This window comes from Gadus morhua, chromosome 21 (assembly GCF_902167405.1).
Source record: "Gadus morhua chromosome 21, gadMor3.0, whole genome shotgun sequence".
Lineage (NCBI taxonomy): Eukaryota > Metazoa > Chordata > Actinopteri > Gadiformes > Gadidae > Gadus > Gadus morhua.
Window position 1 is genome coordinate 18815783 of NC_044068.1, and position 17298 is coordinate 18833080.

General features: G+C 47.9%; 1 protein-coding gene across 1 annotated transcript in view; it reads right to left on the reverse strand.

Annotated features, from left to right (window-relative positions):
* Positions 1-2792: 2792 nt before the first annotated feature.
* Positions 2793-17298, reverse strand: part of LOC115534496 (uncharacterized) — a 67739-nt gene continuing 53233 nt past the window's right edge. The window contains 4 exon segments of the mRNA XM_075074173.1: positions 2793-3180; positions 3182-3299; positions 4225-4482; positions 7014-7151. Of these exon segments, the coding sequence (XP_074930274.1) occupies positions 2883-3180; positions 3182-3299; positions 4225-4482; positions 7014-7151 (812 nt within the window). The 3' untranslated portion in view covers positions 2793-2882.

Below are 17298 nucleotides of genomic sequence, written 5' to 3' on the forward strand. Positions count from 1 at the left end.
TGATTATCCATAACATGTTGTAACATCCTGCCATCCTGTATTTACACATTTCCCTGAACAAAACAACTGTCTGCAATCCTGAGATCCCAGAAGTGCATTCAATGGACAGACCCTCGCGGATAATTTGTGTAAAGCCCCCTTTGTTCACTTCAAGTAATACTTGACTAATATGGAACGTCTGACTGCCTATTGGTCTGTATGTACATGTATTATTAAAGATCACATTGTGTACCTTGCAGTAGGCACTTGCATGTATGTCTGACAACATGTCGCAGGACGTACCCAAATAATTGCACCGATCCCTTGCTGCCACACTAACCCCACGCTACATCCCAGTCCACCTCCTCCTCACCCCACATCCTCACCCCACCTCCTCACCTCACCTCCTCCTCACCCCTCCCCCTCCCCCCTCCTAATACAGGCATGTCTGTGGTTATAAAGGTAGGGCCATCAAGTTCAATCAAAGCACCTGGTGATAAATCCTTTATCATCATATCACCAAATTATTCTTTATTTGAAATAAATTCTGTGTTCCAGAAATATTTAATCAAGGACATATGTTAAAGCCACACGTTTGTCCTTATAGAATAACAAGAATGACCCTGTGTCCATGGAAACAGTGGCATAGCAACAGTCAGATTGGTTGTATATGGTCATTCATTCAAGATTCAAGATTCAAGATGCTTTATTTATCCCGGGGGAAATTATTCTGTCATGAGTAGAAAATGAACAGTACTGTATGTATAGGGGGTATAATTGATAAGCGGTATGGTGCACACATTTCTGATTAGCGATGTTTAAGTTAATGGAGGCATGTGGGTTGACATTTTAAATATAGACTAGTGCTATATTTGGCTAAATATCTGGCTATAGGACTAATCATATAAATCATGTCTTTAGATTATAGGTCTAACCGATACATAATAAGGCTCAGTTTGCCATGATGATGACATCTTTCTCAAAACAAATGTGACCATAATGAAAGTTTACAGTTACACAGGTTTAGTTACGAAATATGCATTCTACCATTTGCCACCAGAGGGAAACCATATGTCATTTCTCATAAAACACAAACAGATCGTAACCATATGCAACCAACAAACAGGACCACTGGTTGGTATTATTTTATCAGTTTATTTCCAAACACATGAGTCATATTTGGTCTCACATAGCTATTGTCATGTTTAGTCCCATTCATTAAGAAACAATTTTGGTAAATCCCTAAAATGGCATTTGAGAAGGACAGATGGCAATGTGTTCCTCTTATCTTTAGTCAGAAAAGGTTAACAATTCAAAATCTTCTACTGCAAAAGCTAACAATTTGAAAGGTTGGATCCATGGCAGCATATGAACAGCATTTAAACAGTACTGGATCAAGGATAGCTTATATTCAACTGGCAACATGAATTATGTGACCACACGTTGTTGGTCCACCTCTTAACAAACATGACTCTTTGTCTTTTCACTAAGCAATTCAAATGTATAAGCCGCCTGTCTAGATTAACCACTCAAAGTATTGCATAGCTCTGGGATACAACGTTTTATTTACTTTAGAAAAGAGAGGGAAGTGGACAGAAGGATCCTATTGTTTTCCATGAGGTCTTCAGACTAGTCTTCCTTCAGAACCACAGTCATCCTTTGTAGCTGCTCAAACATTTGGCATGATCTGGTTATGTAGATGCCAGACTGGCTATTAAGTGCAATATGTTCCATGGAGCCATTCTTGCAATGCGTATCTAACTGCACATTCCCAAATTAGCCGGCACAAACAATAGTGAATTAGAATATAAAATATAAACAGGCCTGTTCAGCAATGATTCTAGTGACGTTACTGCTGCTGCAACACATCTAAACATACAAAAATAAATCACCAAGCCTCTTTGAGGCTGTTATCATGTTGATATTTCATTTGTTTTTAAAGCTATCACAACTGTTGCAAAAATGGACCGATTGCCTGGTAGGACGCACAAACACAAACCAGCAGAAGCACTAAGGGGAGCATCCCTGAGGCGCCACACAACGTGTTGGAAGAGTATAAAAATATCTCATTAGAATTCATATTCAATTGAAAATATACGAAAAACAAAAAATATACAAAACAATAAACTATTAAATATTATAAAATAGATTTCATATGGGGGTTTGAGATGATTTCCCCGAAAATACAACTTATTTAATTTTTTTTACATTGCAGTTCAAATTGCAGCATGGTTGTCGTCTGTAGAAAGTCTTTTGATTCTCTATATCCCAGCATGCACCACTGCTGCAGTGATCTGTAGTTAATGTCCAATCACGCTTCTCTTCATTCCCAACTGCAACACTGGAGGCTGGAGGGAAAATTGTCCATGTCGTTTATCGTCCGTATTCTCGCATTCTGCCTCAGAACAGAATTACACTGAACGCCGTGGGCCCTACGGTCTGTTTATTAGGTCTGATAGGCCCTCTGAACCCCAGCGGCCTGTGATCCCCAAGGGGTCCCTGGGAGGTGCAGGGCAGGTGTGGTAGGGAGAGGTGCAGTACAGCTGACAGCCCTTCGCTCCGACCATCTACTCATAAAGTTGGCGTGTGTCGTAGCTAAGCTTAGCCATGCTGTCTGTCGTAGCTCTGGCTCTCTGTGAGCTAGCTTATTGTGCCCACCAATAATAATTATAATAATTATAACAAAAAGCAGGCTGGATTGTTCACCAAGCAGGGAGGGTTTTTGTTTCCCACACAAGTCAATCCAAACCGCGCTGTTGGCTGTTGCTCCCCTCCTTATGAGAGGTCAAAGGTAAAAACCTGACCTGACCTCACGACCCCACCCCCCCCTTCCCTTCTCCACACCCGTTGTGTTCGCCTCCGTCCCTTGTGTGTTACCGTGGTGACCCCGCCCCCCGGCTCCGTCAGTAATAGCGGTTGAGGCTGCGTGTCCCCGGCACGTCGGGCTGGCCGTTCATCCAGATCTCGCGGATGATTCTCTCCCGCTCCTCCAGCCGCTGCGCCCGCTCCAGCTCCTCGGCCGACGTGAACACGTTGGTGTTGAGCGTGCGCTCGAAGCGGCGGCGGCGGCGCGCCGACACGTCCGACGCCGTGTCCCACTCCGAGTCCGAGTCGCTGGAGTCGTCGTCGTCGGTGGAGTCGGCGGCCAGCCGCGCCCGCTTCTTCTTCCCCCCCCCGCCCGAGCCGGAGCCGTGGGGGGGGGCGCTGGCGGGAGGGGCAGTCGGTGCGGCAGGAGATCTGCACCACCAGGGCGAAGAGGGTGAGGAAGAGGCCCAGGCACACGCCGCACACAAAGAAGAGGGCGCCGCGCTCTGGGTGGTCTGGTGGAGAGAGAGAGAGAGAGAGAGAGAGAGAGAGAGAGAGAGAGAGAGAGAGAGAGAGAGAGAGAGAGAGAGAGGGGGGGGGGAGAGAGGAGAGAGTGTCATTCAATTATCAAGGCAGATATACACTATGATCATTTGGGGGTTTTCTCCATGTCGAATATCATTCTGAGAGGACTGGAACAGGCCCTCCATTTAAATGTAAAGATTTACAAATATTTAGAAATAAGCCACTAGTAGGAAGGAGGGCTAGCCTGCTTACAGCAGGTGGAAAGTTTGTTTATTTGAACAAACGCGCAGCACATTGCATCTTGCAGACAGTGTTTATTTGAACGAACAGAACAGAACAGAACAGAACAGGAAGGACCCCTAACTACCCCTGTGTCAATTTCAGCGGCTGGCTGTCAGGCAGTTGACTGTGTGTGTGTGTGTGTGTGTGTGTGTGTGTGTGTGTGTGTGTGTGTGTGTGTGTGTGTGTGTGTGTGTGTGTGTGTGTGTGTGTGTGTGTGTGTGTGTGTGTGTGTGTGTTTGTGTGAGCGTGTTTGCAGTGCTTGTAGATGTAGCGAGGTTTCTCTAACTATCTGTCTGTATTGTACTGTGTCTGTATACACTCTTAGCTGTATTTACTTTGTTCATGGTCTCTGGTTAGAAAGAGGAAACATTTGGTTTGGACTACAATACTGTTTACTCTGATGTTGTTGTTTAGGAGCATAGTATCCAACTTCTGGCAACTTTCACACAAACATACGCAAACACACTCATGAAAGCACTGGTAGCTGTGATGTCATTGAGAGCATGATGATTCTATTAGACCTTATTACAAGAACCCCCCACCCATCAAGTGTAGATGTGGATTGGGCTTCCCATCTGCCCATTGAGATGCGGCATTAGCATTAGCATTAGCATAAGCATTAGAGCTTCCTACCTGCTATAAAGGTATAGGCTGCCAGTGCGTCACTGATAAGCGTCATGCTTGGGCCAGAGGTGGAGTTGATGAGGGGGTGCATGTCCGGGCCTTGTGGAGGTCCTCCTCCTCCTCCTCCTCCTCCTCCTCCTCCTCCTCCTCCTCCTATGCCTCCCACACTCTCTCCTCCTCCTCTTCCAACAACAGCTCCTCCTGGTCCGGCTCCTGGAGATTTCTCCTCCACTGGGTACGAACCCGTCTCCCTAACACGCTTCCTCTCTTCAGGGAGAAATGAAAAGAAACACAAAGCAAGTCCATGAAGAGGTGATAAAAACATAAACCCCAACGGAACAATATGGCAATACGGCATGTGTCTCAGGAGATAGAGCGGGTTGACTGTAGCCGGAAGGTTACTAGCTGAATTCCCAGCTCAATGTCGAGGTGTCTCTGAGCAAGGCACCTCACCCTGACTGCTCCTGACGAGTTGGCTGTCACCCTGCGTGGTTGACTCCGCCGTCGGTGTGTGAATGTGTGAATTAATGGATGTAAGGCACTTTAGGTCAGCAAATCCAGTAAATGTAAAAAAATAAATGCAACAGTAACATCTTACTCAGTAATATAAAGCATATATTGTGCTGCTGTACTGTATAATAATGTTTGTTGAAAAGTCCTCATTCAGGCAAAGAGTGATTCAATGGTTTCCAGTCAGACAATGGTGGTACCAGTCAAGGTAATTTACTGTAAGACAAACACATTCCATACAGTTATATGTGTGTGTATGTTTCTCTGGAGGCTAAAGACTAGCACAGGGTGTACATGCCTTCAGCACACGCACACGCACACTCACACCGCACACACACACACACGCGCAAATCCACATACAGCCAGGCCCCGAAGCAGCGGTGTGATTCAGAGCTTATCATGGCATCTCAGCATCGTGAACACCGGGGGGAAAGCGCACCACATGCTCAAATGTTTTGACTTGGGGGAGGCGTTCAAAAACCCCCACTCTCAGAATGCCAAAGCAGTGTATTTACAAATGGTCCCAACGGTTTCCCCTTGGTTTCCCCCCACAGCCTTTATCCCGAGCTCTCCCTGCGACCGGGGGACGCCATGCGGTTAGTGTGGATGTGTGTGTGTGTGTGTGTTTGTGTGTGTCTGTGTGTGTGTATGTGTGTGTGTGTGTGTGTGTGTGTGTGTGTGTGTGTGTGTGTGTGTGTGTGTGTGTGTGTGTGTTTGTATGTCTGTTTGTGTGTGTGTGTGTGTGTGTGTGTGTGTGTGTGTGTCTGTGTGTGTGTGTGTGTGCGTGTCACCTGGTGGAAGAGTTCTACAATAGCAAGCCATTATTCAAGAGTTTATCATGAGAGTTGGTTATTTTATTATTTCTTGTTGGAAGCATTATTCAATCAATAAATTGAGTGGGGAACACTGTCAGCTGATTTGGTCTTTACTGAGTGCATAACACGGCAGCAATTCATAATTTGTTCAATTGTTGTGTCCTGTATTATCAGGTGTCCCCCCTATAGACTTGCGCCTTCCTAAGGACTGAGAACTGAAAAGAATTCTAGACATTTTCTTGCCTTGCTCATATTGATGAATTGTCAGAATTGGGTTATCTGCACAAAAACCAGTGGTATTAGTTTTACATTGTTGTTTTTTTTGTTTTTTCAGCATCTTCCAAAGACACTGTGTTTTGAGAAGTATTAGGGAGTACCCAGATGCTCCAGGCTGCTGACACATTTTACAGCCTCTGTCATGTGAGACGGTCAGGTCAAGCAGTGTTCGACTATGTCACCATCTCAAATTCTAGAGAAACTGACCACATTGGAAGCCTTTCAAATGTCCTCCCAGGATCCAGTGCAGTACCCAACATCTGTTTCTCACCAGAGCCATCCCATGAGTTTGTACCCACACAATATCCAGTGCCAACACATGCCTGAACCACCGTTCACCAACATAATGACCACTTTATACCATTTTAAGGAAACCATTAACTTTGGACCTGGCAACAAGTGGCTTTTGGCGAGTATGAATGTGTAAGCATGTGGGTAAGTCAGCCACCGTGGTTCCAACAGGCAAAAATTGGTTGATAGTAATCTGGTTAACTAATTGTGGGAGCTGGCATGAGACATTTATTTTCATGTGTTTTGAAACGTCCTATCAGGTGGATCTGCTGGCGTGGTCGCGTGTTATGTCCAGCTGGATGCGTGGAAGTCTAGATCATGCAGGCTTTAGAATTGTTTGGTGTATAATGGGAATGGGGAGGTGTGTCCATGTTTTAATAATATAGCAGGACCAAGAAAAGGACACGACAGTGACTGATCAGAAGGAGTGATTGCAGTGGACATTTCTAGCTTGTTTCGAGTGTGCCCGAAACTGAACATACTGTTCACTGTTCCCAAACATCGACATAACAACCCCCCGTCCCATCCTCCCCACTTGCACTATTAAGAGAACTGTCGACGGAAACCAGTTCAACTAGAAGAGAAGCAGGTATGAAGGGAGGAAGTTAGCGAGGTCATGCGTTACGGGTCAGTCCAGCACCCCAGGACACACCTCCCTGCCTCCCCCCTATCCGCTGCTCCTTAGTTACCTCTGGGTCTCTAATTAGCGAGGAGCCAAGCAGAACAAGTACTGGTGCGTCCATATCACACGTCCTCTATCACAGTGTCTATCTTTGTGTGTGTGTGCAGGAGAGATAGAAAGATAGTTAAACACACACACACACACACACGCACACACACACACACACACACACACACACACACACACACACACACACACACACACTGAGAGGGGATTGTGCTCACCTGGAACAGTGTCAGACGGCCTGACTACGGTCCCCTGTGGGGGGGCGCTGTCTCCCACCACGTTGGGGTCATGGGCGCTGGGGGACAGAGGGTCCAGCGGAGCACTGGGTTCCGGCTCCTGGAGCAGCTTCTTGGGCACTGCAGAGGAAGGCAACAAGACGGAGTGAGAAGGAGCCGCACGGGGCCCGCACCTGGAGGCCAGGCCAGCATGGTGGGAGCTTAGTAATATTTATGGTACAGTTATGTTGATGCTTTGTTCTTTAGAAAAGCTCCATGGAGAATAACTTCACACGTGATTTGTGAAGCAACCGAACAAAACCAGAGAAACTTCCAGCAAATGTAGCACAACATGACATTTTGAAGGTGGAATGGTACGCGAGAGGCCGTGTGTGTACGTGTCCTCTGGACATGAGTATTAAGAACACGCGGCAGTGCAGAACTGTGAGGCACAACAGTCTCGCTGACGCATCCATGCCGGATGAGGACGCGCCGTCAAAACAGTGATTCACACCCTCCCACGGACCTGCGTCATGACATTCCCGAAAGCTACGCACAAGTCCCCCCCCCCCCCCCCCCCCCATCCCACCAGACCGCAGCTATCTCACAGCATCCCGTGAGTCAGGTAACCCACCCAGCAGTCTGTCTTGTGACCCCCCCCCCCACAAAAACCTTCCCCTCACTCCCATCAGCTCCTCAATAGTAAAATAAAGCAACACACACAATGCAGTGTATGATTCATTCCAACCCCCCCCCTTCCACCCTCCCTCCCCCACATGTGGTTGAAAACCTTGGCCACGCTCCGGGCATTATGCTGGTGTGTCCCTGCGCTGCGACACGGCTGATTTACAATGCCGCAGGCCACAGGATTTGGCCGTCGATCCGTCCGTTTGTTTGTATGCTTGTCCCTCAACAGTGATTACATTCTACTGTGCTGACCTCGGATCAGACGCATGTGTCTCTGTGCACAAAATAAAAGCCTTCCTAGATGTTACAGATGGACTCGCCAACCACAGTATCTTGGAGGCATTTTAGTGTTCATTTGGATTATAGGAAAAAGCAAAAGTCACTCTGTTGTCCCCGCATCAGATCCCAAACAGCTCAATGATCATTTGATTAATAAGAGATATAACCATGAATATTATACAAGAGCATATTGCTTTATTCCAAGATAAAGCGTTTCTGAGTGAGCTTCACTTTGAGCGTGTTTGTCTAAATCAGAGAACGAGGCTCAGGGACCGTTTAAAGCAACAATGCATTTCATATTCAACAAATGGGTGGAAAACAATAGAGGGAACGGTCTTCAGAGACCCCTCCACTGAGCTTTACTACAGACTGTGTTTTCTCTGGCTGGCAGTGCGCAAAAAACAGAGGCTGAAGTTGGAGTCAAGGATCAAGAACATATAACAGCTTGCAAATATTTCCAACCATTGGAGGGAAGGGAAAGCCTGCTAATTTAACTCTCTGCAGCGACTGACAAAAAAACCCAGAAATGTCTGAAACTCTGTTTCATCTATTTTCCTGCTTTGCCTAAGCGTTCGGGAAGCCTGGTATTATTCCGGTATCGTCTTCCGCGGTCAGCCACAGCTGTCCATCATCCAAATAGGTTTAAACAAACGCATGCGGACGCGGTGCACGGACCAGATTAGCTTGGAACACATTCAATAAACACAGAGGATCCGGAATACAGCAGCGGTGGTGGCGGCGGCGGTAGGGGTGGTGGTGGTGGTGGGGGGCAGGGAAAGAGAGGGAGAGGGAAAGAATTTGAGAAGTCTGATTGGTTGTGTCGTTTGCCGCTCTCCTAATCATAGGTCTTAACCCTCCAGCCCTGTACCATGCTGCCACCAGCCCCTTGCTTTGCTCTGATTGCAGCCTTCTGATTGACCCTAATTAGCTGCACATGTGGCCCGGGGTCAATGATTGGATGCAGAGCGTAGGCACATGTTTTTATGCACACACACACACACACACACACACACACACACACACACACACACACACACACACACACACACACACACACACACACACACACAGGCCCCGATCAAATACATGCAAACGCAAACATGTCCGAGACGTGTTTGTGCAGACAGAAACACAAAAACGTGCAGACAGCCTCTGTCTCTTGTCATCTGGGACAGGATATGTTCCACAGTCCTTCAGGTCCCCTTTAATCGAAACACGGGAGCGAGACGCATCTCCTCCACAGCTCCAACCGAGGGAGAGTGGGTACAGGGATGGCTGCTGCTCGCACCCAAGTAATGGTGAATAAACAGCAAATAAAACACTAACTCCCAATTAAAAGCGTAACACAAACCACACTCACAGCGGGGCCAATGAGCGCGCCGGGCCAAGCGCCAGGGAGAGAGAGGAACTGAGGGTCGAGAGGGGGAAAAGGGAGGGCAGCGCGGAGAACAAATCCCGGCCCAATGACCTGGAGGTATAATGACACGTAGCTCAAAAGAGCCCGGGCAAATCAGACCAAGGTTTTTGTTTCCCAGTCCAAAGCGCGGGACCCGCGCCAGGACTCAGCCCCCAAAAAGCTTTGGGACGCCCCGGGGGGACAAAAGAGAGAGAGAGAGAGAGAGAGAGAGAGAGAGAGAGAGAGAGAGAGAGAGTGCCCATAACAATGGACCGTGTTTACACTGGCACCACCCTACTGTTTTCACTGGACTCTGGAGGGGAGTGTGTGAGTGGGTTTGTGTGCCTGTGTTTCTATGTATGTGTGTATGTGTGTGTATAGGCATGAGTGTATAGGCACTTATGTGTATGCGTGCCTGCGTCTTTAGTGTGCGAGCGTTGCAGTGCGTTCGAGTGAGTGTGTACTTGTGTGTGTGCCCCAGCAGGCGAGCGAGGGCAGAAGTGCACGTGCACGCGTGGCCCATGTGCTGACCAACGCAGAATGGGCTGCAAACGTATTAAACCAGAGCCAAATCCTCTCTATATTACACAGATTACTCCGTCAACCCAGCAGGGTTTGTGTGACAGCGTTCTGCGGTCATTGCCAGGGAGGTACAGCACAGTGAGGCACAAAAAGTCAGGCCCTCATAGAAATGAGTTCCTCCAGACCGATGTAGGCCATTTTTAACCCTACTGGAGTACGACTCAAATCTGTGCTGGCATGCATGATCCAGGGTTTATGTATTTTTTTTAAGATTGCTCCGACCATGTTTATGATGGGTGAAGCAAGTGGACAGCAGCCATGGTTAGTTTTGAACTCTTTGACCAGCGGCCTGGGGGACGTGCAGGGGGCGGAGGGAGTGCTTAAACACTGGGAACCAGAGGGAAAGAGAGAGAGACAGGAGTGTGTGTTTGTCACATGGAAGAGGACACCGGAGACAACTCCTGAGACTAAACACTGAGATGGGGATTAGGTGAGGACCAGGGCAGTGAAACACAGCCAATATGCTCTGGAACAATGTGGCATCGGTGTGTAGTATATTTGTGTGTTTGCGCGCACGTGCGTGTGTGTGTGTGTGTATATGTGTGTGTGTGTGTGTGTGTGTGTGTGTGTGTGTGTGTGTGTGTGAGAGTGTGTGTGAGTGTGTGTGAGTGTGTGTGTGTGTGTGTGTGTGTGTGTGTGTGTGTGTGTGTGTGTGTGTGTGTGTGTGTGTGTGTGCGTGTGCTTGTTTTAAGAGCCAGGGCAAAAGCCTCTGGTTTCAATCAGACCACGGCCATTGCCAGTTCAATCTACAATATAATAACTGTTGTCTGATGCCAGAAATCTCACTTCATACGCGTTCAAAAACACACACCAACACACACACACACACACACACACACACACACACACACACACACACACACACACACACACACACACACACACCAACCAACACACAGCCTTCCCTGTACTTAGACTCACACCTCTGAAGACATCTTGCGTGTTTGTATTCAAGCGGAATATGTTTCACTTAGCTAATGGAATTCAAAGGAGATCAACCTAGAGTGAAAAGGGCAGTACACACACACACACACACACACACACACACACACACACACACACACACACACACACACACACACACACACACACACACACACACACACACACACACACACACACACACACACACACAGCCAACATCACCATGACAATATCCACCTGAAAGGATGTGAGTGTGTGTGTGTGCGTGTGTGTGTGTGTCTTTGTGTGTGTGCGTGTGCGTGTGTGTGTGTGTGCGCGTGTGTGCCTGCTCACACATGTGCATATAGGTAAGGCTTATGGGGATTCCAGGTCCCTGACCCAGGGCCAAGCCCAGGCATTAGCTCAGTGTTTATCTTTGTGGAAGCCGGAGCCCCCTGGCCCCCCTGACATGGGTCCCAGTGACGCAAACATAAGTGAGGTTAGGTGTAGTAAACACTGTGGGGCATGTGTTGGGAGAGAGAGGGATAGTCATGCTCATGCGCTGGTGGGACTATGTCAGAGCTCATGGTAGCTATACTCCTTCTCCTCCCTACACACAATGGACAGTGTGGGGCTTTGGGACAGTTTAGGGGTTTGGGACAGGTAACTTGGTTGAGGCCGGCAGGGTGTGTGTCTGTGTGTGCTTTTCATGTATTCCTCTGGCCCATTTTAAAGCGAGAACATGGGCCATTCAAGAGGTACAATGTAAGTGAGAGGGAGATAAAAGAGAGACAGGGAGAGAGAGAGAGAGAGAGAGGGAGAGAGAGAAGGGGAGAGGAAGAGAGGGTGAGAGTGAAAGAGAGAGAGAGAGAGAGAGAGAGAGAGAGAGAGAGAGAGAGAGAGAGAGATAGAAGGAGAGCTTCAGGTTTTTTTATACAAGTGCAGCTGATTGCGTGCGAGCCCGTTTGCCAAAAAGCCGCTCAGCCGCTACCATTAAAAGTTAATTTTAGAGCAGTGTAACACTGGCCTGACAAGCCTACTTTTTGTGTAAAAAAAGATTAGCAGAAGAAAATGTCCAAGTGGAGGGAACATCCGGAGCGCTCTGATTGGTCCCTGGGCTCCGGGGAGGGGGAGGCTGAGCTGATTGGTCCCTGGGCCCCGGGGAGGGGGAGGCTGAGCTGACCCGGGGTCTCTGGAGGCGGGTTAAACAGAGGAATGTGTGGAGCAGCAGCGGGCTGGCAGGACCTCAGCCTGATGCGGTCGCTGCGCCGGGCCGAAGACAAACAACGCACACCAACATTAAGGCTCATTAAAAGAGAGAGAGAACTACAGGCACCCGGGTCCCTGGGGGTCCCTGCCTGCTGAGGCAGAGCGGGACGGGTGGAGGGGTCCGAGCTGGGGGTAGAGTTGCTCCGGAGGTGCACTCCAGGTTGGAACAGTGTCACAGATCGTTTGCCCAAATCATACCCTGCTCGGGTCGCACACACACACTTCAAACACCAGATACACACACATAATCATACATACATGTGTCCACACGGTCTGTCATTAGAACAGATGCAGAACCCTAAATAGCTGCCGCTGACAATGTGAGGTCATAACAATGCGTTAAAAAGGCCCCCATCTTAAACCCCTCATTTAGACACATGCACACACATGCAGAACCACTACACACACACACCCTACTCAACCTATTCAACCACAGCAGGAGAGGGTTGTGATCAGACTGATCCACCAGCCCAGTAGGCTCATATTCCCATATTTGGATGTGTCGTGGTATCCATTTTAGTTTTTCACCAAGGGATTCCACAGCTCTTAAGAAACACGTTGTTTACTGGAAAGCCTTCTACACACTCATCAGACTACAATCCAGGGAGAAATAATTTTCTGATCTGTTTATTTATGGAAAACTAATAAAAGACGAGAATATAGGTGTTGAAAATGAATGTGGGATATTTAAAACAAGTCTTCTTTAAAGGTCCCATGACATGCCACCAGGTGTGAGTGTGATTAATCGTTTCACATCTAGGTGCGACACGTCCACCTGTGATGTCATAAGGGGCAGATTTCCAAAACTGCTTGTAGCGGCTAATCACACACCTGGTGGCATGTCATGGGACCTTCAAATGGTTGCTGTTTAGTCTGGCAATGTACGGTGACCTGAGTAAGAATAATGAATCACTGGATTGTTGTGTTGCCATGTTGCTCTCAGCATGCATCCACACCAACCCGCCTTACAGACTTCTGTAAGCAGCACGCCAACACATCCAAACCTTCATACAAAAGAAACACTCATCTCCCAACTTCCGCTCACATGCGTCCTTTTGTCAAAGCCCACTCCCTGTTTCCAGACATGGCAGACGTAGCCTCCGGGCATTGAGCCTCTACACATTTGTGTCGTTAGCACGTCTCTATGACAACAGCAAGGTGGACCCCAACATACCCCAACCTACAGACCCCCACTGCCGCCCAGCCCCTCCGCTGTCTGACGCTGCCCTGTGTCCACAAGGATGGGGCCGTCGCTGGGTCATCAACGAGTGTAGCCCGCCTAAATCCCCCACCACCACCCCCAACCCCATAGCGTGAATAGCATAGAAAGCCCTTGCTTTGTCTAGAGGCTAATATGACATAGAGACGTGTGCGTGTGTGCTAAGTGAGAGAGCAGGATGTGCTCTTCATCACATGTTGAAGGATTGCCGAGTATTATTCATTCGTCATATTAATAAGCCCCTTAACTATCCACCAGCACACACATTGGCTTAGATGTACACACCGATTTCATAGAGTAAAAATCCTTCCTTCTCCATGTTCATTGTGTTTAACTAACGAAGCAAAACAGAGCAGAATAAAAATCCAAACGCGACACTTTACTGCGTAAACATAGAGAGGCACTTACGTTGAACTACAAAAAGAGGAAAAAAGCACACGCAGAAATGAAGAAGGTGAGCGAGAAGGGGGGAGGAAGAGTAGGAGAAGGAGGGAGAGGATAGCGGGTGCCATAAACTACTTCTGAAGAGGACTTTTAAAATAAACACCTGCCTTAGTGGTTGAAGCACCAAAAGGCTATGTTTGTGCGTGTGTGTGTGTGTGTGTGTGTGTATGCGTGTGTGTGAGTTACAGCACCACTGGAAGGAGAACATGCCTTCCAACCCATACATCTTCACTACCAACAGCAATGCAGTGCCTATTTTATACATACAAGAGCAATGGGATACACAAACACTCTCTCAAACACACAGACACACAGACACACACAGACACAAAGAAACAAACACACACACACACACACACACACACAAACACACAGACACACAGAGACACTCTCAAACAGACACACAAATTCCTATTTACATTAGGAATCTCTTTTTCCCACAGCTGAGAATGTCTGGCTTCCCAATCTCTGTTGGGGGGGCTCCAGTGGTGTAGTAAATCTGTCGGCCGTAGCGCTGCTGCAGACCCCCACTGACGCTTTAGGTTGTAGCGCTCGCTGGTCAGAGCTAGTTCACGGTGGTTCCCTCTCTGCTGCTCTTGTTTATGTGTGTGTGTGTGTGTGTGTGGGGGGGGGGTTGACACGAGGCAGACTCGCGAAGAGCATACTGCACACCGACACACAGGTCAGCACCTGACCCCCAAGGGCCGCACACATTACACCCAACACCTTTCCCCTTCACTTCACCGCCGAGTGGAAGCGGAGAGGGGGTGGAGGAGGACCCCATGAGGTATAGGAAGGAACATATTCAAGAGCATGGAACAATCCAACATAGACCCATCCAGCAGACATACACGCGTATGAAAGTGATTGTCCAAGCATGCTCATGTCCTCGCCAGGCCGCGATCAATAAGGCTGACGTGCTCCAAAGCAGCTATTTGGAGGAGTTCCCATTTCAACCTCCCCACCGGCTTATAGCTAATAGTGCAACGCTCAGGGCCCCTGAGGGCCCTTGTAATGGGGACAGAGGAGTTTCAGGGAGTGCAGTTTGTGTTAATTGCGGTCGAGGCCCACCCATGAATTCATCAACATTGAACATTGAACTCATTCAGGCCACCTTTCAGTCCCAGCCTCAACAGCAACTCAAGAAGAGTTGTTTAAAATATCACTCATTCATTTTCAACACTTATATTCTCGGCAGTTTTTTCTGGAACGCTGTTCCAATTTTTTTTTCTTAATGGCTAACGTCAGCTTGCATAGTTACAGAAGTCCTGGATCCATGGAGGCATCGCTAAACAAACAGAGCAGGGAGGTCTGGGCTTTGCAATAGCTGACCATCATCCACATCCATTGAAAACAATCATGGAGGTGGGAGGACAATGTCCAGCTTTACAGTGTGGCCTACCATTGTACAACTCTGGAATATTCTGGCAACGAACTAAGGCAGAAAGTAAGAAAGAAAGTAAGAAAGAAAGAAAGAAAGAAAGAAAGAAAGAAAGAAAGAAAGAAAGAAAGAAAGAAAGAAAGAAAGAAAGAAAGAGAGAAAGAAAGAAAGAAAGAAAGAGAGAAAGAGAGAAAGAAAGAAAGAAAGAAAGAAAGAAAGAAAGAAAGAAAGAAAGAAAGAAATTGATGCTCTATAAATATATCGATACAGTTCTGGCTGAAGAGCATTTTGGCTTCACCTTAAAAGATTCACTGTCCTCTTCAAGGGGCCTCCTGTTCAGATATATGACTGAAGATGGGAACATGTTTACCCAGATATGCTTACACAGCCCCATCACTCTTGTTTTTCAGTCCGGAGAACCGGGCGAAAACACTAAATTATATCTGTCCACTGGCAACCCCATCGTTGTAGCCTACAAGGCAAAGAAACTCTCATTCATGTTGATGGAATCCTGTCAGAGAGGTAAAGTCAATCTAAGTACAAAGCAGAGCACCCAGAGAATGTAAGAGACAGTCCACCGGCAGCATTCAGACCCAGCCAGCCAGAGCAACGCATAGTGCTCCATCACAGAGCAGCACACAGGTAAGCTATATCTAGTAGCATGGATGCTAATCCAACTTTCTTCCCCCCTGCCTATGGACCCCCTTTCCACTGCCTCTTCCAACACTGGCATGGCCCAATGACACGCCGGTGTCGCGTTTCAGACAGGAAACAGATGGTTAGGGAGCGAGGAGGAGGAGGGGAAAAGAAGTACGGGACTGGACCCGATCGCCCCCCCCCCCCCCCCCCCCCCCCTTTCCAAACTCTTTCCCAGCTCCCCATCTCGCCCCTTCATCTAATTCTTCCAGCCTTTTTAATCCACCCCTCTCTTACTCGCCCACTCCTGCGATAATGTGCGTTAGCAAGCACATAGACACGACCCCCACCACCGCACGGGCGCACGCAAACACACATGCACGCGAACAACGCTCCATCATCCCCTATTCATCTTGCGGGCGGAGGGCTGGAGGAGGCGGGCCCGGCGGGGCCTGGCTGGAGATCACAGTGGGTTTGGGCTGCCCTGTGACATCGCTAAATGGCCAGGGCACTTTGGCCCTCTGCTATCCCAAGGGGGCTTGGCAGGGGCTATTTCAGTCACGGGACACAGTCCATATGAAGGAGGAAGTACATTGGTGTGACCCTGCTGCGAGTTAGCTTCCAGAATGTCATTGTTGTGCGGGTGACCCCGTCTGAGAGCATGCACGCTTTTGTGCATCGATAGATAGAGAAGAAGAGTGAGGTGCCCCAATGGGAATGCAATGACCCCCCGCGGTGACGCCAGACAACAGTGGTAACAACAGAAACACCTGCTCTTATGATGATGACCTGTTCCAACAGGTCAACAGTCAGACTAGGTCAGAAGTCTAAACAGGGTCATTTTCTATCTCAATGAACAAAAACACAACTCTGGAAGTTCAACAGGTGAGCCTCTTCAGAAAGACCGTTCATGAATGAGTTTTTTCGTCCTCGAGTCATGCTGTACTAAGGACTCATCTCTACGCCTCCTTCTCGAACCCTCAGCAGACCATCGTGGCAGTTTGCTTTCGCACACCCGGAGAACACATGAAGTCCGTTAAGCGCGCCCAGCGCTAACCCCACGGCAACCGTCTGACACATTCCGTGGCTTAGAGAACAACGGCTGAAGGGTTCGCTGGAAAGGTCTTTGATCGGCACGCAACGTCTTAACTCACGCTTAACTAGACACATTTAATGGCATTTATTGCTGACTAAATATGATGCTGCCGGGTTTATTTCACTTTGATTTATTCAGTTGATAGATTGGTTTTGTCATCCTACTAATGTGATAGTTATAATAATAATGTGTAGTTATGTGTAGTAATGCAGACCTACTTTGATGGTGAATTTTAATATTACAGAATGGAAAAAAAAATCACTCAACTTTGTTCAGAGTTCAAAGCCATAAGTAAAGAGAGAAAAGCCCTTTAACAATCCTCAACTTGAATACAATTTACACTGATATATAAATCTATAAAAAATCAGGGTTATGTAGTTTGTACTTCACTCATAG